Consider the following 23,672-nt stretch of genomic DNA (forward strand, 5'->3'; position numbering starts at 1 on the left):
TAGTTGATACTAATTCTCTGAATTTTATTTTCCTAATCTGTCAAGTGAAATTAATGGTAGTGAGTACGTCTTAGGGCCGTTGTGAAGACTGCAAGAGAGAACACATAGTGTGTTAATGTGCCCAGCAATTCACTTGGCTCGTGGTTATTGCTCAATATACATCAGCAGCTATAATCCATTCTCCACCACACACCTTAATTATACTCACTTTAAATGTAATTACAACACTTGTCATTGTAGCAAAAATTCTTTCTATAACAAGAAGAGCAAAAAGAGTTCAATGTCTGGCCAAAATTTGCCCATTAATTTTAGTAACTAACTGTGGGATCTTCAGTAAGTCATCTATCCCGTCTAGACCTCAGTTTCCCCATACGTAGAATGAAAGAGTTGAGGTATATATAGTCTGTAAGGAAAATTCTTTTCAGAGTCTGGTATGACAGTCCTAAAATCTTAAAAGTCCACGTGAGCCAGCTCCTTACCACTTCCTGCCCTCAGCCTGACACAGCTCCCACCGGTGGTGGTGTGACAGTGCAACAGGCTGGTTTTGTAGGCTTGGTTTGTGGTAGAATGGAGAGAAATCCCAATCTCCAGATAACTGTATTACAGAGAATAAGAGAAATAATTTTTGTTTCTCCAGGTTTCTCCCAATAAGTCACCCCAGATTTATTCGAACCATCCCGGAGCTGAGCGTTCGGCCAAGGTGAGGGGGACTCTAGCAGCATGGTCTCATGGAAAGAGCACTAGGCTTTGCACTCAGGACTCCTGAGTTTAGTCTTGATTCTGCCAGTTAGGACTTATTTTGCCTTTCTCTGTCCAAGTTATCTTATTTCTCTAGTAGGGATCTTTGGCCCTCCTAGGGCTAGGTAGAGAGATTATATGAAAATTAACGTGGAAGCTGTATACAGTGTTTAAGCATCAATTTAGAGTTGACCAGTTAGCTGAGTTGGTTAGATGGTGGCGCTGATAACACCAAGGTCCAGGGTTGGATTCCTGTACCAGCCAGCTGCCAAACAAAGTATCAATTTAAAGGTTGATTGCAGTTCTGTTTGTCAGTATCTAACAAAAAGAAGCAGTTTTGCTCTTAACCTCATTTTCTAGAACTTGGTAATTCCCTAAATAAACAGCATGTAGCTCAGAATGCCTGTTCTTTCAGTGTGAACTCCTGCTTTGTGACTAGAAGCTAGCCGAGCTGGTATTTTAGGTTGTGCTGTGGTGGATTCTGCAGAGAGGAGTGTCTCATGAGAGATTCTGGGGGAGGAGAATTAGTACTTCCATGTTGTGGTGAACCCAGTTTGTCTGGGATCATTTTTTTAGAGGATCTTAAGCATTTTGCTCTAAGGGCCTTTCTGCTTCTCCCTCAATAAAAGAGCCCAACCTCTCGGAATCAATAGACCATTAGGAAATGAAGCCAGATACTCTTGAGCGTGAGAAAGGCTCTGTAGGGTCAGCCCTGGGGTCTGTTCAGGTTGTAGGTCTTATGCACATAGAGGTGTTATGGAAAGACCTCCAAAGTAACTTTGAGGGTAAGGTCTGGTCAACATCCTGAAGCAATCACAACAGAAGTGTAATATTTGTAGGAAGGCTTGTGTCTGAGATAGGAAGATATTCCTGGAACATTGAGTTCCAGATGCTAACACTTCTTATGGAACTTCGAAGTAAGCCCTTTGTGTCCCCCTCCAGTCTCTGTTGTGGAATGAAGAGACCTCATCATATTAGTTGTTTTAGTCTGCAGTATTATTTCTCTGAGGTGTGTTGTCTTGTTTTGAGTAAACCCTTATCTAGGGTTGAGGTCGAGTAGTTTATTCAGACTAAGGGTAGATAATTTAAGTTAACGACGCTGCAGGGGGTGAGTCAGCGAATTCTGTGGGAAGTCCCACCATGATCCTAAGTGGTTCTCGATCCTCAGCATGCTAAGGATCGCTCCTTAACACTGCTGTTGTTGTTCTACCCTCCTATAGTAGGAACCAGAGTGGACCGCACCAGGAAGTGGATGGATTTATTGACGGGATGGGAGATGTAGAGTTATAATGACAGACAGACAGATGGAGACAAATCACAAGACATCTTCCACCCCCTCCATGCAGCTGTGTTGTGTTGTTCCTTATTTTAATTTAATCACAAGGCCCTTGAGAAACATAAGCAATAGTGATATTTCTCTAGTACTTTTGTTTTAAAATAAATATATTGAAGTCAGGATAAAAATCATTTAATTGATGGTTTTGACCTAATTGAGGAAATGTAGTCTTATTTTTATTTCCCGCTTATGTATGGGAATCTTGTGTACAATGAGAATGCCATCTGTACTAGGGCTGAGGACAGAGTTGCTGAGGGTCTCTTCCTACACAGTTACTCTTGTGGAGGGCCGGTAGTAAAGAGAGCAAAGTGATTGAAAGGAGTCTTAAAACATCTCTGGAGTTCTTGGGAGTCAGTGAGTTTTCTCTTAGTGCTAATTCAGTTATGCCAGCCCTTCTTTTTTGGGAGGTTACTCTTTTTGGAGAGGCAATTTAAAATCATTTTGGGAAAAGAAAAAAGGATAACACATAACCCGTTTGTGTGTTGTTTTGTTTTGCCTAGCTTAAATAGCAGAAATTTATTTTCTCAGTTCTGAAGGCTGAAGTCTGAGATCAAGGTGTCGGCAGGGTTTGTTTTTTGAGGCCTCTCTCCTTGGCTTGCAGAAGGCTGTCTTCTCCCCTTGTCTTCACGTGATCTTCACTTTATATGTATCTATGTCCTAATCTCTCCTTTTCTTATTGTGGTTAAAAAATACATAACATAAATTTACCCGCTTAACAATTTTCAAGTGTGCATCACAGTGTTGTTAACTACATGTTCTGCTGAAGAACAAATGTCTAGAACTTCTTCCTTTTACACGACTGAAATTCTATACCAGTTGAACAACTCCCGGTTTTCTCCCCCCCCCCAGTAGAACCATCGTTCTACTTTCAGTCTCTCTGTATTTGCCTACTCTAGGTACCTCATAAGTAGAATCATACAGGATTTGTCTTTTTGTGATTGACTTATTTCACTTAGCATAATGTCCTCAAGGATCACTCATGTTATATGACAAGATTTCCTTCTGTTTTAAAGGCTGAATAATATTCTAATGAATGTTTATACTACTTTTTCTATTTTTGGAGGCTGGCCAGTACAGGGATTGAACTCTGGACCTTGGTGTTACTAGCACCATACTTTAACTAACTGAGCCTAACGTACTAGCCCTATACTACGTTTTTTAATCCATTAATTCACTGATGGACGTTTAGGTTGCTTCACATCTTGGCTATTGTGAATAGTGCTGCATTGAACCTGGGTATGCATATATCTCTTTGAGGTCCAGTTTTAATTCTTTTGAGTATATACTTATATGTGGGATTGCTGGATCATGTGGTTGTTCTATTTTTAAATTTTTGAGGAACTTCCATACTTTTTTCCATAACAGCTGTACCAGTTTACAGTCCCAGCACTGAGCAAGGGTTCTAGTTTCTCCCTCCACATCCTTGCCAATACTTCTTATTTTCTGTTTTTTATATAGTGGCCGTCCTAATGGTGGTGAGGTGATATGTCATTGTGCTTTTAATTTACATTTTTCTGATGATTAGTAATGTTGAGCATCTTTTCATATGCTTGTTGGCCATTGGTATATCTTTTTTGGAGAAATGTCTATTCAAGTCCTTTGCTAATTTTTTAATTGGTTTTTCTTTTTTGTTGTTATTAAGTTGTAGCCTAATATTTTCTTTTTTTTTTTTTTGTCTTTTTCCGTGTCCGGCAACGGATCGCAACCCTCAGTGTTGCCCCCGTACCGGACCGGGGACCGGCAACGGGATCGCAACCCTCGGTGTTGCTCCCGCGCCTCGCTCAGCCAGTGAGCGGGAACCGGTCTGTATGTGGGATCCGAACCCTCGGGCAGGAGCGCCGCCGCGCTTCCCAAGCAGTGCACTATCCAGTGCGCCACCGGGCCGGCCCGTAGCCTAATATTTTCTTATGAGGACACCAGTCTTATTGAATTAAAGCTCACTTTGATGACCTCTTTAAAGACCCTATCTCCCAATACAGTCCTATTCTGAGGTACTGGGGGTTAGGACTTCAACATATGAATTTGGGTTGGAGGGACATGACTCAGCCCATAAGAGGGGCATTCTAGTGTCAGCTATTGAGTGAATAGTTTTTTCATCCTAACCATGTAAGCACTAGAAATAATGTATGTAAGTTGTGAATTATAGTGCCAGGCCTATAGATATTCCATATGTATGTTTTAAGAAGTAAAATTGTATGGATATGTTCTCTTCCCCAGGCATCTCTCTTGACCCCCAGAAGATGAATTCCCCATTATAAATTTGGTGTACTTATCCAGCTTGTGTTTTTATACTTTAATTATGCAGAAACATACTTGTATATATGTGTATATTTGTATATCTACAAATAATTACTTTATATGGCTTTTAAAATGTATGTAAACAGTATGCCATACTTAGTATTTTACAACTTTTTTTCATTCAGAATTTTGTTTCGAAGGGCCGGCCCAAGGCACACTTGGGAGAGCGTGGTGCTGACAACACCAAATCAAGGGTTAGGATCCCCTTACCAGTCATTTAAAAAAAAAAAAAAAAGAATTTTGTTTTGAGATCTGTTTTTGTGTCTGTAGTTAAAATAGTAATCCATCCTGTGAATGTGCCAAACTACAAATATTCTCAAACTTATGGAGGACATCTGGGGTTGTTTCCAGTTTTTCTCTTCTGTAAGAAATATCACAATGAACAACCTTGAATTTGTTCCATTGTGCATACGTGTAAGGATTTCTCTGTGGTAGAATTACTGGGTCATAGGATATATGCGTTTTCAACTTTACTAGTGTAGGAAAGTTCCCATTTTCTGCATTCCCCAGCACTTGCTATTGTATTTTACAATTTTACCAGCATTTCTTGTACCATTTTATCCATGAGTTATGTTTCGTTTTGTTTTAGAAATTATTTGAATTTGTAAGCAGGGGTTGCAGTTCTGTGATTCTTTTGAAGCGCTTTATGGACAGACTTTCAGATCTCATTCCCTTGTTGCTTTTCTGAGAAGAAAAAGAGAATCAAGAAAATGATAATGGCAGGGAAGCATAGGGGACTGAGCCCTGGATTTTTGAGTCAAAAGCCCTGGCTTCAACTCCTGGTTCAATAGTATAAAATGGGTTTAATAATATCTACCCTGCCAAATTTACACATGACATTGTTGTCAAATTCAGTGGGAGATTATTTGTGAAAGCAGTTTTGCAAAGTAAACCAATAGCTAAAGTATTAAGAAAGAAGTAAACGTTTTGTTTCCTAAATTAATCAGGATTATTGTGGGCTACTACTTTGCAGCTTGCTCATACCTAGATGAGTGAAATGGGAAAGATTAGCCCTCAGGCCAGTATCATGAACATTCTCCTTGAAGGAGAGAAATGGGGCTGTGGAGGGTGGGTATGAGTAGGGCAGTCCTGTACAGTCACTTGGGGAAATGGTTTCAAACTAGAAGCCTTATTCAGAGGTTGGTTTACTCTTTCCATTGCCTTTCTACAAACAGTGAATTGGAGAAGGATGGCTACACTGCTCTTAACACTCACTCTGTTAGCCCCATGGAGAAGATCAAACAGTACCAGGCTGGTCAGACTGTGACTTGCTTCTTAAAGAGGGTGAGTAGCTGCTGTACTGCAATGTGATGCCAGCCTTTCCAAAGAAAAGGGGGTGAAACTAGAGAAAAAGGCCATTAGCACTGAGCATTTGATCCTGTATTTGCTACCATGCTGGGTTTGTGAGAGACGATACATGGCTTTTGCTTCCAGAAAACTTCTGGTCTGATCAGGGCACTAAAATATGGCTTACGAAACAATTAGCAAGCAGCCCACAGTTCAACATTTATAGATTAATTGTATAAATGGAAAGAAAAATACATCATAGGACAAGATTTAAAATAAATGCCATACTGGATTTTAGATTGTTGCTTTTTATAAGGTTTAGGTGCAGTACAAAACAGTATGTAATCGGGAGTCAGATTATGTGTTCTAATCCCATGTGGAACAGGAGTTCAGAACGGGAAGAGATCAGTGTGAGACCTGTACTAACTGGACCCTTTGGGGGAGGAAGTTGGATTGGGTTTGACCTCGAGGGAACACCCCTTCATTGTTGCCAGATTCCTCCTCCACGAGCATCTCTCTGAGCATGTCGCTGACGCTTGATCCCTTTAGTTACCTATTGTCTATAGACATTCATAAACCCCAGTTGCTTTAGAGTGGCATATAAGGCTTGTCATAATCTGATCTCATGAACTTTGTGTACCAGTCACTCTGATAACCTCCTCTACCTTTTTTCCTTCCTGTCTTTATTCATGCTGGTTTCTACATCTGCAGTACCCTCTTTTCCTATTGCCTGTTACCCTTCAAGATTCAGCATGGATAATCTTCCCTTATTACTACTTCTCCTATATACTCCTGTGGCAGATTTTACTTCCTACACGTTGCTTGCTGCTATAGTTATTTGCAGGCTGGTTTGAGTTACTACTTGTAGAATATAATTTCTTTGAAGTCAGGGCCTGGCTTTTATTTATCACTATGATGCCTTGAAAATCAGGGTGTATATTTAGGGCAGGACACTGTAAACAGTGAAGGATCAAAATCTAAATTGGTTTAGAAATAAGGTGTTGGTCCCTGGAGATGATTAACAACCTCTGGGCACAGCTGAGCTTGGAGGAAGCTACAGAGGTCTGTGAGATTGTTCCTCCTGCTTAAGGACATCTCCAAGTTCTTTTTTTGTCTCCTGATCTGTTGAGACACCTGGAGGGACGCATGTTCTGCCGGGCTAGCAAAGGCTCTGAGCCAGATTCTGAGTGAAGCCTTTGAGAAGTGGAGGTTGGGCAGGGGAAGTGGGTACAGGGGTGGATTCCTGTCCCTTGGAAAAATGTGGAATTAGGGCGCTTTCAGCCTTGTGGTTTTAGGAGAGAGCTTTCTGTTTTAATGGAGGGAGAAGAAAGGTTGCTTGTATCTGCCTTACTCCATTTCTCCTGTTTTTCTCCCCCAGTACAATGTGGTTAAGAAATGGCTTGAGGTGGAGATTGCACCGGATGTCCGAGGGAGAATTCCCTTGTTGCTCACTTCTCTCAGCTTCAAGGTCAGTGTGCTTGAGATCCCTGAGAGGAGACCCAGGCTCCCTAAGCTCGACTCAGTGTCTGGTGTATGTGTGTGTTCACAGTGGGTACAAGGCACCCTGTGCTTATTTAGGGATTGGTTTGGGAGATACTTGCTATGGAGACTTAAATGCTATGATATTGGATAAATGACAGACTTTTCTTCAAGCATCAGAGAACTTTTCTTATTCTTTCAGGTTCTGAAGCATCCAGATAAGAAGTTCCAGATTGGCCAGGCCCTGAGGGCCACTGTGGTGGGGCCAGATTCCTCCAAGGCCTTCTTATGTCTCTCACTCATAGGTGTGGGGATGAAACAGTGCTGGAGGAGGGAAGGGGTCTTCAGTTATTGCCCAGGCTGAAGGATGCCTTCAGTGTTAGAATCCTCAGAAAGCCTGGTGTGGTCCCTTCTGGGAGCAGAAGCCCCTCTTGGGGCTTTGCTCTCTGGCCTGTGTTACTTCACTACTGTCTGAGTTGCTTTTACGCACAATTGGTTTTCTTAAGTCCCTCAGAAAGGGTTGTCCACCAGATGGCCCTGGATTCTTGGCTGCATGGCTTGGGGAGCTAAGTCTTCATGATCACTCTGGTCCACTCAGCCTGGGCACCCCACATCTGGGCAGTCTCTACCTTCAGTGTGGGGTTGGCCGGCATTCAGTTTCTTTCTTGGCTCATTGCCTCTTCCTTGAGTCAGGTTTGTTCTCCCACCAGGTCCTCACAAGCTTGAGAAAGGGGAAGTGGCCATGGGCCGGGTGGTGAAGGTGACTCCCAATGAAGGGCTGACTGTCTCCTTCCCCTTTGGGAAGATGGGAAGAGTCAGTGTATTTCATGTGAGTGACTCCTACTCTGAGAGGCCCCTGGAGGACTTTGTCCCCCAGAAGGTTGTCCGGTAAGCCCTTTTTGATCTTTTCACCTATCTGTGGAATTGGTGGATCTTTTTTTATTTTTATTTTTTATCTTCTGTTTGTTTAAAGATGACCAGTAAGGGGATCTTAACCCTTGACTTGGTGTTGTCAGCACCATGCTCTCCCAAGTGAGCTAACCGGCCATCCCTACATAGGGATCCGAACTCCTGGGATGACCAGTAAGGGGATCTTAACCCTTGACTTGGTGTTGTCAGCACCATGCTCTCCCAAGTGAGCTAACCGGCCATCCCTACATAGGGATCCGAACTCCTGGTCTTGGTGTTATCAGCACCACACTCTCTCAAGTGATCCAGGCTGGCCCTGGATCTTTTTTTTAAATTGTAGAATTAATAAATGATTTTAAACCAGAAAAAGCAAGTGTATAAAATAAAAAATGAAAATTTCTATCACTCCTCTCTGTCTACCACTTTTTGCCATTATATACTTTGGTTTCTATCTTTCCAGACTTTAACACATATTTTAGTATAACTTTCCTTTATATAATAGAATTTCTTTTTATATACTGTCCTACAGCTTGCATTTTTCTCAAGGCACTTTATCACGGACTTTTCCTTTTCTATGCTAATATACCGTGTTCTTTTACCTTACTTTTAACATTTATTTAGTATTCCATTGTGTTTTTTATGAAAATTTATTTAACCAGTTCTCTGCTGGTAGACAATAATCATGCTAATATACCGTGTTCTTTTACCTTATTTTTAACATTTATTGAGTATTCCATTGTGTTTTTTATGAAAATTTATTTAACCAGTTCTCTGCTGGTAGACAATAATGTTGAAGCCACCAGCACCTGCTGAAATCCTTAGCCACTTATCAGAGCTAAACAGCACAAAAATGTCTAGGGCCTGGGAGAAAAGAAGGAGTCCTAGAGACATCTAGGATCATCTCCGGTTTGTCTCTAGAGGCTTATAAAATGAGGTGGTGGTTTTTAGCAAAGTATTTTAAATATGTTTATTATAGCCAAACCAATAAGTGGCATTAAGTTGCAATTACTTCATCTGTCATATGTGGGTAATAAATTACTTGCCTAAAGGTAGACAATCTCTTGAGGTCCTTCCTGTCCAGCTCTCCTGGCTATGATGCCATTGTTATAAAAGGCAGACGTCTGTGGGAAGAATTTGGATTGTGTTGTACCTGAGATCCTTTGTACCTCTAAGATTCTATGCTTTTAAATTACAACTGGACTACTAAAATTGCCACTTTAGATGAAATAAGTTTGGAAACCCAACAAAAGAGTCAACCCTGCTTTCCCTCCTTGTAGCCTCACCTGCCAAGGCTTCAGTGATCTGCCTCCTGAATTGCTGTTGTGTGTCTCCAGCAATACCTAGGTTATCCCTTGGTCATGGTTTCCTGTGACCAACAGATAACCTAGGTTAGTCTGTCTTTCCACGGAGATCAGACACTTAGGACCTAACATAGAGCTGGTCTCATCTCTTAAATACACACTATATGGCTCTGTGAGCTTTCCAGAGGGCTCGTGTGTCTCCTCTTGTTTTCTTTTCCCAACACCTTGTTGGGTAAGAAGAGTAGGTAGTGTTATTTTTACTTGAAAGACTAGTAAACTGAGGCCCAGAGAGGTGGCACGACATGTCCAGCGTCCTGCAGCAGGTTTTTGACAGAATGAAGAAACCGAACCCAGGTTGCATGTCTCCTCACTCTTGCCTGTTGGTCAGACTTGCGGAGAGGAACTGAGGCCCTCTGCCGTCTCTAGAGATGCTCAAAATTGAGTATCTCCTCTTTTGCACCCATTCCAGATGTTATGTCCTGTCCACTGCAGACCATGTATTGACCCTGTCGCTGCGAGCGTCCAGGTGGGTATCTGTGTTGCTGCGATGAGAAGGGAGAACTCACTCAGAGGTCCAGCGGGAGGCTACATGTATCCCACACCTTCCTTCTCTGCTCATCCACTTCATACCTGAACCACTTTTGTGTAGAAAAGCTGGGGACATGCAGTTTGCTAAAAGTACCCTGTCTGCTTAGGCTCTTGTTTACCAGGGAGAGGTTCCAACATCCAAATGTGAGTGTCCACAATTGCAAGATGGTGGTCCTGGTGAGAGGAGATGATTTAGCTCCTAGGGTTCCATAGTAGGGGTGGGTGGCATGACAGGGATTGACCTGAGATCAGTTTGCTGCATGGTTAGAAATGGATGTCTGTAAGGCCAAGTCTTTAGGTTCGACCTGTCTCTGGCTTGGTCAGTCTCTATTTCTGCATAACTGGCTTACAGACACATGCCCTGGCCTGATAGGACTTCAGGAAAGAATAGGATTGGGCTCTGAAGGTTATATCCTACTGACAGATCCAGAGTAGTGTTCTTACATAGAAAATATAATTATTACAGGTGTAATCTGGGCGAGGTAGGGGAAAGGGGAATTAAAAGTGTATGTAAGCAAGCCTTTTATTCCTTTAGAACAAACCCAGAGACGAAAAGCAGAATAGAAGATCCGGAGGTTAACTCCATCCAGGACATAAAGGAAGGGCAGCTCCTGCGGGGCTACGTGAGGTCCATCGAGCTGGATGGTGTGTTGTTTGGGTGAGTGAGGTGGGGCCTTGGGGCCTGGACCCAGACCTGAGTACCTTCCCTGGGCCTGTCATGGTCTGGGATCTGCTGCATTCCTCAGTCTATATCTTTGATGAGAATATGAAGGAAGGAGAGTTTATGAATTCCCACCAGTTTTAAGAATTCCAAATTTTTTATACTTTAAAAAATGTTTTGAATTGTTATTTCTTGTTTTGGACAATAATATGGCATGGGCAATTTGAGTTTTAAATAAATTTGGATGTCCTTTGATTTAGCATTTGATCATGGTTTTAAATGTTCTATGAAATCACATCATGTTCACAAACAGATACTGCAGCCTTCCCTGCTGTTAAGTTTCCTCATCTCCTCCTTGTCTTTCTAGCAGTTTGTGATTTATATGTTGTGATGCTATGCTGTGGGATAAAAAATATCCTCAGTCATATCTTCATTGTGCTTGATAGTTTTTTCCAGTTTACAAAGCCCACTTTATCCTGCTGAATGCCAGGAACTTACAGCTGTCAAAAATCCTTGTCACAACTTTGGTCCCTGTGAAAGTGGAGTCATTAGGCGTGACTGAATTCTGTTATATTTATGACTGCAGGACTCTTGTCTCTCTCCTTTCAGCCTTGGCTCCTCGGTTGTGGGTTTGGCCCAGTACCCACATGTCTCCCAGTACAGCCCATCCAAGAAAGCCCTTTATAACAAATACCTCCCTGAAGGGAAGCTGCTCACAGCCAAGGTCCTAAGGTAGGTGCCTTCTCCTCTCTCTTCTCTCTCTTCTCTGTCTCCTCTCTCTCTCTCTCTGATATGAATCAAACCCCTCTCTCTGGGAGCCCTGGGGGGAGATTTCAAGGTAAACTTATTTCAAACATAATGGCTCGGGTCGTGGTGAATGCAGTGTTCAGATGAATGAAGGGCCTTTGTTTGGAGACTTCTGCCTTGGCCCCTGAAAGCAGATATGGCAGCTTGTCTCTGCTTAAGCCCCTGTTGTCAGGGATGGAGGAGGAGGATGTCACAGCTGCCTCCTGTATTTTCTACTAAATGTGGTAAAATGTGCAAATAATTCCTGATAATACTGGATGCATTCCCAAGACAGGTGTGGCAGGGCCCAGAATTGTGGTCTGATGAGAGAGGGCCTGGCCTGCTTGGGGTACCCTGTGTTCCTTTATTTTGTCCTCACTTTCTGCCCTCCCTCCCACCCTGCCATAGCCTGGACCAGCAGAAGAACCTGGTAGAGCTGTCGTTCCTCCCCAGTGACACTGGGAAGCCGGATGTATTTCCTGCCTCCCTGGAACTGCCACTTGTAAAGCCGGAAGAGGGGAAAATAGAGACCAAGAAGAGAGACCAAAAAGGAAAAGAGGAGAAGAAGAAGAGTCAGAAAAGGAAAGAGCAGAAGAACCAGAAGGGGCAGGAGGAGGGGAAGCTGCGCAGCCAGGAGAGAGAAGCTCCCCAGCAGCCACAGATGAAGAGGCAGGGCAAGCGGGAGCGCCGGGAGTCGGGAAGTGAACAGGTAAGTCCCTCGCGGAGGATAGTGCCACGCCTCACCGATAAAAGTAGTGCTCCAGAAGCCAGCCGGGCACCTGCCTCACCTTTTCTCAGAGCGGAGCAGCGTGAGCGGGTGCCAGTGCCCGGTGGTGCGGGAGGAGCAGAGGGGAGGCTCCGCTGCCCGGGCTGCCAGAGGGAACTCCTGGGCATCTTCCCTTCTCATCTCAGGACAGAGGGAACAAGAAGCCAAAGAAAGCTGGCTCGTCAGAGGAGGACGACAGAAGGGTGGAAGTGTACTATCGGGAAGGAGAGGAGGAGGTAGAGGAGACGAGTGTGCCGCCCAAGGTGAGAGGCAACGTGGGGTGGAGGGAGCAAGCTGCCCTGGGGAGGGAGGTCCTTGCATTCCTCTCTGGGACCTGGCCTGTCTTCGGCCCCCTCTTTTACCTCATGTCTGGTACAAAATGAAAAGGAAGGGGGAGGGGAAAGGGGTGTTAGTTTCCTCAGTGGCTCCTCAGCTCCTTGAGGACAGGGGTCCTGTTTACCCATAGAGTAGGCTACATCAAATCAGTTCTAATGAGTGTTTATTGAGTGGAACTGAATTGGATTGCGGGGTGGGCAGATACAGAGGAGGCTTGGCCTTTCTGAACTTGCATCCTCTGCAAAATGAGAATAATACTTGGGCTGAGTAGACTGGGTATGGAAGGGCTTACACCTACCTGGACAGGGCTTCCCGGACTTTAGGTACTCATGTCCATCACTGTCACCCTCAGAATTTTGTCATGTCACTGTCCCAGTTCTACTATTAGTTTATATGTGTATGTAAAGTTTCCCTGGTGGGCTGGGGCGTAGCCTGGCCAGGGAGGAGAGGAAGTGTCTCTGGGTATGGTGGAAGTCATGTCCTCCGGGTGGGCTGTGGCTGGGAACGGAGGCAGCCTGTGCCAGGCGTTTTCCTCCATGATCCTCCAGGAGAAGCAGACCAAGCCAGCAGAAGCACCACGGCTGCAGCTGTCCTCAGGCTTTGTTTGGAACGTGGGGCTAGAATCTCTGACCCCGGCCTTGCCACCTCGAGGAGAGAGCTCAGACAGCGAGGAGGACGAGAAACCACACCAGGCCATGGTGCCATATTTTCCAGGGCTTTGTCCTTTTTACAGAGACCCCTTGGTGCCAGTCTCCTATGCTCTGTCCTAACCTGGGTATCTCTTCCGGGGTCGGGGCGGGGAGGGTGGTGGTCAGTCTCAAGCCAAGGAATATTTATAGAGCCCATGGACTGCCCTGCCAACCTGTCACTTCTACCACAGACCTCCCCAGGGTTTCAGGAGCAGATTACTCACTTATTTTTATGGCTTCCATAGCAGAAAAAGAAGAGCAAGAAGGAAAGGGAGTTGGAGAAACAGAAGGCAGAAAAAGAGCTGTCCCGCATCGAGGAGGCGCTGATGGACCCTGGGCGACAGCCAGAGTCAGCAGATGACTTTGACCGACTCGTGCTAAGCTCCCCCAACAGCTCCATCCTGTGGCTGCAATACATGGTTTTCCACCTGCAGGCCACGGAGATCGAGAAGGCCCGGGCCGTGGCCGAGAGGGCCCTGAAAACCATCTCCTTCAGGTCTAGGCTTTGTCACCTCGTGCTCTAGGGAGGGGCCTTAGACAGGGAGCATAGTGTCTCCCCAAGTTCTTGGCTTGCAGGGTTTGCCACCTGTGGGTCATTGCCTCCTCCGCGGGCCAACAGCACTTTGGGTGACTGCCACAAGGGGCTCGTGGTTTCCAGATTTTCTTTCACAGGTGTGGCCATCTGTGAAATAGAGCTGCTCATTTATATTTTATAGTCCTCTTTGCTGAAATAGCTAAGGATAACATTTGCAGGAGTCCTACACTTCAGTAAGGTACCCAGTGTGGCTGAAACCACTGTAGGCGGCCATTGCCAGGCAGAGAGTAGAGTTAGTTTTCTGAAGCCTAGTGAAGCAGGATCAGAGTCCTTTGCTTCATTCTCTTAGTTTGGAGAGTGAATCAGACCCAAGATTCTGCTCCTTCCAGCCCAAAGCTCAGGCCAGTTTGAGATTTGGTAGGCTTCTTTCCCAGAAATGGAGGCAGAAGCCAGGGGAGCCCTCAGACCTGTAGTCAGGGGGTAGGGGGCAGGGATTCCTGATGCTGCACTTGGAGGTGGGATCTGAGGACATGTCTGGAGCCTGAGGAGGAGGAAGTGGTTCATCAGTGTCCCTGGATGGGAGTGGGAGCTCATCAGGCTGACTTGATAGAGTTCACGTGCTGACTGCTCCCCTTCCAGAGAGGAGCAGGAGAAGCTGAACGTGTGGGTGGCACTGCTGAACCTAGAAAACATGTATGGCTCTCAGGAGTCCCTGACCAAGGTCTTTGAGCGGGCCGTGCAGTACAATGAGCCTCTCAAGGTCTTTCTCCATCTGGCTGACATCTACACCAAGTCAGAGAAATTCCAGGTAGGAGTCTGGGCCGGTGGCCAACTGCCAGAGAGTCCTCAGCCTCTCAGAAATGAACTCCTGGGGATCACAGTGGCAGCAGCCTCAGGGCAGAACTTCTGGTGCTGGGTCCAGTCCAGCCCCAGGTTGCTGGGTCCCAAGTTCCTCCTCTTCCAAGTGAGAGAAGCCATTTCCTCCCACCTCCACCTTAGGACTGCAGGGTGCAGGTGAGGGAAGTGAAGGGACAGTGGGCCCTGACGTGTATGGCATTATAGACATGAAGTGACATCCTGGCCCAGCATCTGCTTTTCTCTCCAGTTCCCTCTTGTCATTCTCACATTCTCTCTTCTAGTCTAGGACTTCCTTTTGGGGCAAGATTAGCAGGGACACTCCCCACCACTTGTGACTCCTTAAGGCGCTTTCCTCCCCTCTCCTCAAGTCTCTAGAATTAGGCCCAGTTAGTGATTTGGTGATAGCTTCTTATGAGCTGCCTGTCTCTCGTTGGCCCCATGCAGTATCACTCAGTCCTCAGCTTACCTCGTCTTTTTCCGCAGGAAGCTGGTGAACTCTACAACCGGATGCTGAAGCGTTTCCGCCAGGAGAAAGCTGTCTGGATCAAATATGGCGCCTTTCTCCTGCGGAGGGGCCAGGCTGGGGCCAGTCACCGCCTGCTGCAGCGTGCCCTCGAGTGCCTGCCTAAAAAGGAGCGTGAGTGCTCATTCCCAGTTCCTGAGCACATTAGCTCTCAGATATCTGGGAATGGGAGGTGGGGGTCTTCTCATCCAGGGATGGTGTTGCCTCTAAGTTAGGAAAGCCTGTGGAGGGTTCATAGGTCTCTGTTGATTATATGCTCATGAATATAACAATGCATGTTGCATTTCAAATGCTAAACTCCGATAGAGGAACAAAAGCAATCAGCACTACTTCTGTTGCGCCTGGGACCCACCCACCTCTTCTAGGTGCAGAGTAGGGTGTCTGCAGTGCCTATCTGTGTATTTGGCCCTAAACACACCCCACTGTCTTTTTTTGGTCTTTGTTTTGCCTGTCATACCTAGGCCTTGGGACCCATGAGCAGGGAGTCGGACACACCGTGTCCCTGCAGCTCATTGTGTTGTGGTGAGGGGATATGTCTGCTTGTTGTATCTCTGAGTTGTCCTCTCCTTGCAGATGTGGATGTGATTGCCAAGTTTGCCCAGCTTGAGTTCCAGCTGGGAGATGCAGAGCGGGCCAAAGCCATTTTTGAAAACACGCTGAGCATCTACCCAAAGCGCACAGATGTCTGGTCAGTCTACATTGACATGACCATCAAGCATGGCAGCCAGAAGGATGTCAGGTGAGAGAGGAAGACAGACTAAGGCTGGATTCCCAGGGATGGGTGGATGGGTGGTGAGTGTTGGCCAAGTGGGTGTTTTTTAGCTCCACAAAAGCTTCCATTATCCCCAGTTATCTTACTTGATTCAGAAAAACAGCTTTGACGTGACACCCCAAGTCTAATGACATTCACTTTTCCAACTTCTTTTTCTGTCTCAGGCCAGCCTCTGGTCTGTGTCTGGAACCACTGGTGGGAGGTAGCCAGGCTCCTAGCATGTGAGTCAGGAGATGTGGGTTTCCCTCATAATTAACACTGTGCCTGGCCCTCATTGTAGAGAACTTTCACAGGCATACTCTTACTTTTGTCCCCCGGCATCTCCATAAGGCAAGGAGGGTTAGGAAAGGGTAGACTGAGAGTAGAAAGAACAAATGTGTCGCCCAAGCCCTTCAGTGAGCTTTAAGCTCAGCTTTTCTCATAGATCCATACCTCATTGTGTGTCTCCATCCCAGTAGATCACATCTTGATCTACTGTGTGACTTTAGGCAAGTGGGTCCTTTAAACATCTCTTGTTGTCTTGTCTGTTCATCTGGAAAATGAGGGTGGTGGTGCCTTGTCTTCCCAGGACACCGTGGGAGTTTATAATGGTAGTAAAAACAAAGATAGAAGTGGGAGTGCTGGAATAGTATGGGGCCCTGGCTCCAGAGCCCGAGAGCAAGTGGGTGAGCGCTAGCCAGGAATCATATGGCTGGGACTGTAAGGCAAATGCCACACTGTTCTTCCTCTCAGGGACATCTTTGAGCGTGTCATTCATCTGAGCCTGGCCCCCAAGAGAATGAAGTTCTTCTTCAAGCGCTACCTAGACTATGAGAAGCAACATGGCACTGAGAAGGACGTGCAGGCAGTCAAGGCAAAGGCCCTGGAATACGTGGAGGCCAGGAGCTCAGTGCTGGAGGACTAGTGGCAGTGACTAGTGCCCCGCCAGACACTGTCAGCAGTGGGTTGGCCAGCCCCGCCTCAGGCGCCTGGGCACTTGGAAAACCCTGTTGCCGGAGGACTCTATTTAAGTGCTGCTTTTTCTGCAGCATCCTTTGAGTAATCCTGTCAGGATGAAGAATTTGAGATTACTTTTAATTCCTCTTTGCTCGTTTTGTTTTAAATGCCAGTTTTTTATGTCATCTTTTCCCTGAGGCTGCTGAGTGGTAGTAGGCAGCAGGCTCTCAGGCTCCCAGAAAAGCAAGTGTCGTCCCTCCTTCAGGGAGTTGCCAGGGGAGCAAGAGCAAAGGGGCCGACTCCTGAGGATCTTGTGGTCAGGATCGTACTTTGTCCCTGGCAGGCTCTCGGTCCAGCCAGAGGAGGGTGGTAGGATCCAGGGAACGGGCCCTCCACTAGATGTCAGAGTCTCAGGCATTGCCTCAGCTCAGCTAGTAACCTCTGCCCTTTGTGGAGTCTGTGAGGCCGGGACAAGAGACAGAGGCAGAGCCCAGAAGGGAGAATTGGGAAACCTGGGCTGCTGAGGAGAGTCAGAGGAGTGGCTTAAACTGCCCGATGCTGTCTCATCCCAGGCCCACCACAGCCAAGTTACCCAACCTCTCCAAATGTGGTGCATTCCAGAGTTCTTGGAGGCTGGCACAGACCCAGCTAGTTGAAGCCAGTTCTTTTTTGACTTGGTCCTATGGGAATTTAAAGTTTTCTCTGGCAGAGCCTTAAATATCCTGAGAGCTTTTCTGTGGGAAATGACTAAGTTGTATGCCAGGAAGGACAGGGACAAGGCCACTCCTTCAACCCCAAGAGCACCTCCTCCCCCAGCCATCATCTCACCCCACCAAAGCCCAGATCAAACTGCCAGGCTCGGCTCAGATGCCACCTCCAGGAAGCCTTCAAAGGCCTCTCTGGGAGCGATCTTGCCTTTTCTGAATCCCCCGTGGCCCAATTCCTCTCATATCACTTTTTGCCTTGCTTTGAGATTGCCCATGTGCTTGAACCTCAGAAGGTTTTAGAGATGGTGAGTGGGATGTCCAGGGGTGGGGATGGAAGGAAGGAGAAGCTGGGAGTGGCCTGATTCTTGTTCTGTGCTATTGAGTGCAGGATCTCCTAACTCTTACAGTTTCAAACTGAATTTCCCTCTGAGAAAGGCCAGGCTCCATCTTTCCCCCATATCAAATCAGGTAATTAAGTCCAATTGCAAAGAGATCATCAGCCCCAGGGTCATTCCTGTGTGGGACACCTGCTGCTCCCTGTTCCACTGCGCCCTCTGAGAAAGGCCAGGCTCCATCTTTCCCCCATATCAAATCAGGTAATTAAGTCCAATTGCTAAGAGATCATCAGCCCCAGGGTCATTCCTGTGTGGGACACCTGCTGCTCCCTGTTCCACTGCCACATCTGCAATCCATTTTGGTCCTGTCCCCTTCCCTCCCACAGGGCATGGGATTTGAGCCTGTCTCCATGATCACCACCTTGCTGTGGCATGCCCCATTCAATCATGCACACACCAAGGTAGTCCTTTATAGTAAGAAAAGCTTTATCAAAAATATAAAATAAGGCCAGAGGCATACACTGGAGGGCAGCTTCGCAGCAGTGCACCACTGAGCTGGATGCCCCTATGCAGTTAGACACAAATTAACTGCACAATGTACTATACAAGGAGCTTGCTGGTAAGTTTCACTGTCACCTGGCCCTGCTGGCTGGGGCTTCCCAGCTTGGAATCTCACCAGTTTAAGAGATCACCTGTGTTATAGTTAAGGACCAGTTCTGGGAAGGTCTTTTCCTCAAAGCTGTTAACCAAGGGGTAGTAACAGGACAGGAGATTTCTTCAGGTCTGAGAGCTTTGTCAGAGCTGACCATGTTGTCTGTCAGATCTCTCTGCACCCCAGATTGCCTTGTGTCCTTTTGCCTGGCCTGTGTGCTCAAGAAGCTGTGGTATAAAAAATCCCCTTCTGATGCTGGTGCAAAGCAGGCAGTGGGTTCATTTTGGGACCAAGTAGTGCCATTTGCAAAGAGCTTGGGAAGCAGACCCTTAGGAGGCAAGCAAGGCCATCTCCACGTCAGGGGCCCTGCCGTTGCCTGTCAGGCCCTGGGCCCACTTGTGCAGGCGGCTGTAGAGTGGGAGGCCCTGGTTCTCACGGTACAAATAGACACCAGTAATGGCATTCCACTGTGGCCGTGGCTGTGTGCCTTCTACTGGGAACTTGGCAACCAGCTCCTCGTCTTCCTTGTTGAGTGCCACGAAGCCAAAGAAGCGGCGCACGTTGTTGGCAGCGAGCACACGCGAGTGCACCTCAGCTGTGTGCTGGAACAGCTGGTCCTCATTGGCGCGGTATTGCCCCCAGTAGGCCTCCTGGCGATAGCTGAGTGGTGAGCAGCAGTGCTTGAGGCACTTGGTCAGGAACACCAGGATGGCCACCACGCCGATGAGCAGCCATCCGAAGAGCTGACCAGAGAATGGGCAGGGTTCAGGAGGGGCAAGGAGCTGCCTGGGCCCCTGCCCACCCCAGGAAGAAGTGGAAGAGGGGGGTAGATTCTGCTTCTATGAGGGAAGCAGCCTCTTCTGTGATTCCACCTCTTTTTTCTTAGTCCCTTTAATTCACACATCTTCCCTGTTCTTTTACAATGCCTCCTGCTTTCTCTGCTGTCACTCCTTCACCCCAAGAGCACCACCTCCCCCAGCCATCATCTCACCCCACCAAAGCCCAGATCAAACTGCCAGGCTCGGCTCAGATGCCATCTCCAGGAAGCCTTCAAAGGCCTCTCTGGGAGCAATCTTGCCTTTTCTGAATCCTCCATGGCCCAGTTCCTCTCGTATCACTATTTGCCTTGCTTTGAGATTGCCCATGTGCTTGTCTCAGATGCTTGGATGTAAGCCTATTGAGGACGAGGACAGTCAAGGTCATCCTTGTTTCCCCATTCAATCTTGTACAGAGATCCGTGGGCATTTGATCAGAATCAAATGTTTTATTTCTTTGTCTACCATTTTTCCATCTCCAGGGCTATCTCCAGCCCTTTCTATGTCTACTTATGTTTCTCATGTACCCAAGAAAAGAAACCTTGAAAATCTTGTGCTCCTTCCTGTCTCCACCTCTTCTCTGCTGCTCTGATTTTCTGCTGCTGCCCAGTTCTCTGCCCTTTCCCTCTCTCCCCTGACCACCCTCCACTCCTTCAGAACTCAGTTAAGGCTGAAGCTAGGATCAGGGCAGCAACTGCCTCTTCCTGACTCAACACCCCATACTGGCCCAAGGGACACCCGGTATATAAGCAACACTTGGCGCCTGACTCGGTCTGAGCCTTCTGGGATAGCAATGTGTTCATCCCTGGGGCCAACCACACTCCACTGTCAACTGATGACCCCTAGCAAATGTTTCTGGAGTAGCTTACAGGAGTCTGGTTCAGTCTAGTGGGAGTAAGGGGCTTATCTGTGACTGGGATCAAGGCTCAGACTGAGCCAGAATAATATTCCTTTGATGTTTAAAACTCTTATTTGGGACTGGAATTGACCTTTGCCCTATCAAGCACTAACTCATAAGTTAACCAGCTCCAATACCTGACACTGATAAACCTCAGCCCCTGACGACCAACTCCAGTTTTAACACTGGGCCATCTTAGCACCTCCCACCAGCCACCACCTTGGAAGGAAAAAGAGCTTCCTTCACACAGCTCCTTACCTGGGACTCATACTTGAGCCTGCGGCTGACCTCCTCCCGGAATCCTGACAGATTGGTGGGGCCCTCCCCACAAGGGAACCTGGCCAGGATTTCAGTGGCATGGGCTGGTGGGAAGCCCTCCTCTCCGGCTGTGAGCGAGGAGGGGTCCACGAACTCGCTGAGAGCGCAGACATAAGCCTCACCGCGCAGCAGGGAGATGACGGACCAGGTAACGGGGGCCACAGCCGCGCGGCCCAGGATGGAGCTCAGAAGGAGGAAGTTGGGGGCAGCCGAGCAGTTCTTGGTTCTCCGGTACTGGCACTCGGTGACTAGGTTCCAGGTGTGGTTGTTGAGAATGATGCTGATGAGGAAGAGCGCCAGGGCGGGCACGCCGATGGCTGTCAGCCCATACAGGTAGTTCCGGGCCGGTGAGCAGGGGCAGTGGAAGGCCACCACAGAGAACAGCTCCTGGCTGCCCACTGTGCCCAGTGCCACCAGCCCGTTGAAAATCATCACATCCTTGCTCTTGAAGAAGAGTGACAGGAAGCGGAAGTTCTCTGCAATCAGGGCTGCCATGGTGACAAGTCAGCAGGAAAGGAAGCGGGAGGAGACGGGAGTGACAGATCCCAGTGGGATTAGGAAGGAGCACAGGCTGGTGAGCATCTGAAGACCGGACATGGTTGTGCCATTTTATCCCCTATGGTGGCTGGCCTGGTGCTTCCTGTGGAACAACAGACACTGATAAACGTTTGCCTCTGCAAATGGTGTTGGAGGAGGATGCTGTTGTAGCCAGGCTGGGGAGAAAGTAAGGAGCGCAGGGGCCCTGGGGAAATGATATTGGCCACTGTTCACTGAGTTCTTACTATGTGTCAGGTGCATTACATCTGCGGTTGCCCATCCCCACCATCCCTCGTTGAGCTATTATATCCCCACTGTGCACAAGAGAAGGTGGGGGCTTCCTGCAGGTCAGCGGCTTGCCAGGGTCACATTTAAGTGGCAGAGCTGAGATGCAAGCTCAGGTCTATCTGCTTCAAACACTTAGGTTCTTTTCGCTGCTACAATCTCTCGGGGTGTGGGTTAGGAATGGCTCAATGCTGTTGAGGGATGTGGGATGTAGACCTGCTTTGCCTCTGGAATTCCAGATGGTGCAAATGTGAGGGGTCTGGGACTACTTGGAGGTGTGTCCCCTGAACCTCTAGCGCCAGGGGTACAAAAGCTGCAATGGGTGTCCTGGTGGATAACAGACTTGGACTGGGTCCCGTGGGGTGGAGGCTAGGGGCCTTCCAGTCAGTGCAGCCTGATACAGCAAGACGCCAGCATCCCTGGAGTTCACAAGAACGTTTTCATTTTGGAGACTCAGGGCCTGGACTGGTTTAGGAGACTGGCTTTCAACATACTTCATGACTTTTCTCTGGACCTCAGTTTCCTCATCTGTGAGAAGAGGATAGATCTTTCTGGTCTTTGCTCTCTTCCTGGGTATGTTGGAGGGAAAAGAAAAGGAATTAATGATGCCTGGTGATTGTCCTATGAGTGAAATCCTCCGTCTCTTTCACCCCGTCGGATTTTCAGGGTGGGAATGATTCTCCTGCCTGCAAAGATCAGGAAACTAAGGCCCGAAGAGAAATAAAGTGCCTTGCTTGAATCTGAACAAATGCCAGATGCCTGGGCAGGACTTTTGACCATGACTAAGGCGCCTTGGGAAGTGGATGAGGGGGAGTCCGAGCAAAGTGAGCCCTCCCTTCACTCTGCCTCCTACTGACCTTGCTCCGTGTCCATCCACAAAAGGCCTGGGAACCTCTTCTTCCTCAGCCTGACCCCTTCCCTATTCAGCAGCCCTTCTGCGCTGAGCCTGCCAGCGACAGGAAGCCTTGAGGGAAGCTAAGGCCGGTACCCGGAGCCCACCGCCTCTCAGGAGGCAGCCTGCCAGGAAGTGACCCCGGCCTCGGGCTCCAGCGAAGTTTAGCCCAACTCCCTTCCCAGGCTCCACCCACACGAGCTGAGAGACAGGCCAGGGTGTGGCCCCGCGCCCTTCTCCCCATCACGGGGATGGAAAACAAAAATTCTCAGGCCAGAGGAAGCCAGGGAGTACAGCGATGGGGCGGGCAGCCATGTTCCTTTCTGCGCCTCATCCCTACACCACCATCCCTGCCGTCTCTGCCAAGGCTTCCAGGTGGGCCCAGGCAGAGCCATGTGGCCACATGGGTGCCAGGAGGAGGAGGAGGAGGAGTCTGATTCTTCCGCCAACTCGCAGCGCAGGGGTTCAGTCTAAATCCCTGGGAAAGGGAGTTTGTAATGTTGCCGGGGATCACTGGGTTAAGGGCAGCCCTTCTCCCCCTTCCCGTTCCCAAGGCTCCTGGGCTCCTAATTAGTTCCCTGTGGGAGCCCTGGGTTCATAAACCCACCCAAAGTATGACGCAAGATGCCTGGACAGGGTGGGTAGTGAACAGAGGATGGACCAGGCCACCCTCTGAGGCTAATGCCCCTGTCCCCCAGGTCAGGGACAGGTCGCACCCAGACCCACAGCATGGAACTTCTTCCAACATCAGTTAGGACAGGAGCCAGGCTGCTGGGGCAGGGGGCAGGACTGGCCCTGTCCAGAGTGGGGGGCCTCTAGCTGAGAGGACAATCCTCTCCCCAGGCCACTCCTTCTGGGCAGCCTGGGACAGCCCTGCCACGCTCCCCTGACACATGGATGGCACTCCCCTTCCTTACCTGGGGCTGGCTGTTGCCACCGCGGCCTTGGCCTCCTCAGGGCTGGGCTCTCTGAGCAGCATCGGTGACTCCGGTGGCTCCGGGCGGGCGTGGCGCGGGCCTCCAGGACGGGCAGCCGCCCCACCCAAAGCGCCCGCGGGCCGGGACCTGCCGGCTTCCTCCCGCTTTCCTTTGCTTCTGCACAGGAGCAGGAGGCCTGAGACCAGCAGGGTCTGGGGCTGGTGGTATCTTCAGACAAACTTAACTCCAGAAAAGACAGAAGGAAACAGTGGAATGGAAGCTGTGCGCCAGCGAGTGGAAAAACAGCCTCCCGGCGCCAGGCAGAGGCGCGCGGCGGGGAGGGCGGCGCGAGAGGGGAGGAAGTTGAGGCGCCTGTTCTGCAGCTGCTGCAGGCGGGCTGGCTCCTGGCCCCTCCGCCCCCTGTCCTGCTTTGGGGCCCTGCCTGGCCGTGCTCCAAACCAGTGGGAACAGTGGGGGGCTCAGCAGGCACCCGGCAGTTGGCCTCGGGAAGATCTAGC

At 48.4% G+C, this 23,672-nt stretch overlaps 2 protein-coding genes across 5 annotated transcripts in view; one reads left to right on the forward strand and one right to left on the reverse strand.

Moving 5' to 3' along the window:
• Window positions 1-16,943, forward strand: part of PDCD11 (programmed cell death 11) — a 43,096-nt gene extending 26,153 nt beyond the window's left edge. For 2 of the 3 annotated variants that reach the window (XM_008578121.1, XM_008578124.1), the window contains 16 exons: window positions 638-700; window positions 5,548-5,656; window positions 7,038-7,127; window positions 7,341-7,443; window positions 7,849-8,026; window positions 9,818-9,874; window positions 10,472-10,594; window positions 11,207-11,329; window positions 11,792-12,092; window positions 12,296-12,412; window positions 13,034-13,183; window positions 13,420-13,670; window positions 14,349-14,517; window positions 15,051-15,204; window positions 15,664-15,829; window positions 16,595-16,943. In XM_008578121.1, the coding sequence (XP_008576343.1) occupies window positions 638-700; window positions 5,548-5,656; window positions 7,038-7,127; window positions 7,341-7,443; window positions 7,849-8,026; window positions 9,818-9,874; window positions 10,472-10,594; window positions 11,207-11,329; window positions 11,792-12,092; window positions 12,296-12,412; window positions 13,034-13,183; window positions 13,420-13,670; window positions 14,349-14,517; window positions 15,051-15,204; window positions 15,664-15,829; window positions 16,595-16,766 (2,326 nt within the window). In that variant the 3' untranslated portion in view covers window positions 16,767-16,943. The remainder of the gene's footprint in view (window positions 1-637; window positions 701-5,547; window positions 5,657-7,037; window positions 7,128-7,340; window positions 7,444-7,848; window positions 8,027-9,817; window positions 9,875-10,471; window positions 10,595-11,206; window positions 11,330-11,791; window positions 12,093-12,295; window positions 12,413-13,033; window positions 13,184-13,419; window positions 13,671-14,348; window positions 14,518-15,050; window positions 15,205-15,663; window positions 15,830-16,594) is intronic. The other variant, XM_008578123.1, reaches the window with a different exon arrangement.
• Window positions 16,944-18,304: 1,361 nt separating this feature from the next.
• On the reverse strand, window positions 18,305-23,384 carry CALHM2 (calcium homeostasis modulator 2). Of its 2 annotated transcripts, none has more exons than XM_008578125.1 (3): window positions 23,155-23,384; window positions 20,464-21,163; window positions 18,305-19,235 (listed from the first exon to the last, which is right to left on the reverse strand). In XM_008578125.1, exons 2-3 carry the CDS (start codon window positions 21,016-21,018, stop codon window positions 18,822-18,824), a joined length of 969 nt encoding a protein of 322 aa, XP_008576347.1. In that variant the 5' UTR covers window positions 21,019-21,163; window positions 23,155-23,384; the 3' UTR covers window positions 18,305-18,821. The 2 variants fall into 2 exon arrangements, with proteins under 2 accessions (XP_008576347.1, XP_008576348.1); XM_008578126.1 differs by lacking the exon at window positions 23,155-23,384 and adding an exon at window positions 22,203-22,325.
• Between the last annotated feature and the right edge of the window lie 288 nt (window positions 23,385-23,672).

This window comes from Galeopterus variegatus, unplaced genomic scaffold, assembly GCF_000696425.1.
Source record: "Galeopterus variegatus unplaced genomic scaffold, G_variegatus-3.0.2 Scaffold1634, whole genome shotgun sequence".
Taxonomy (NCBI): Eukaryota; Metazoa; Chordata; class Mammalia; order Dermoptera; family Cynocephalidae; genus Galeopterus; species Galeopterus variegatus.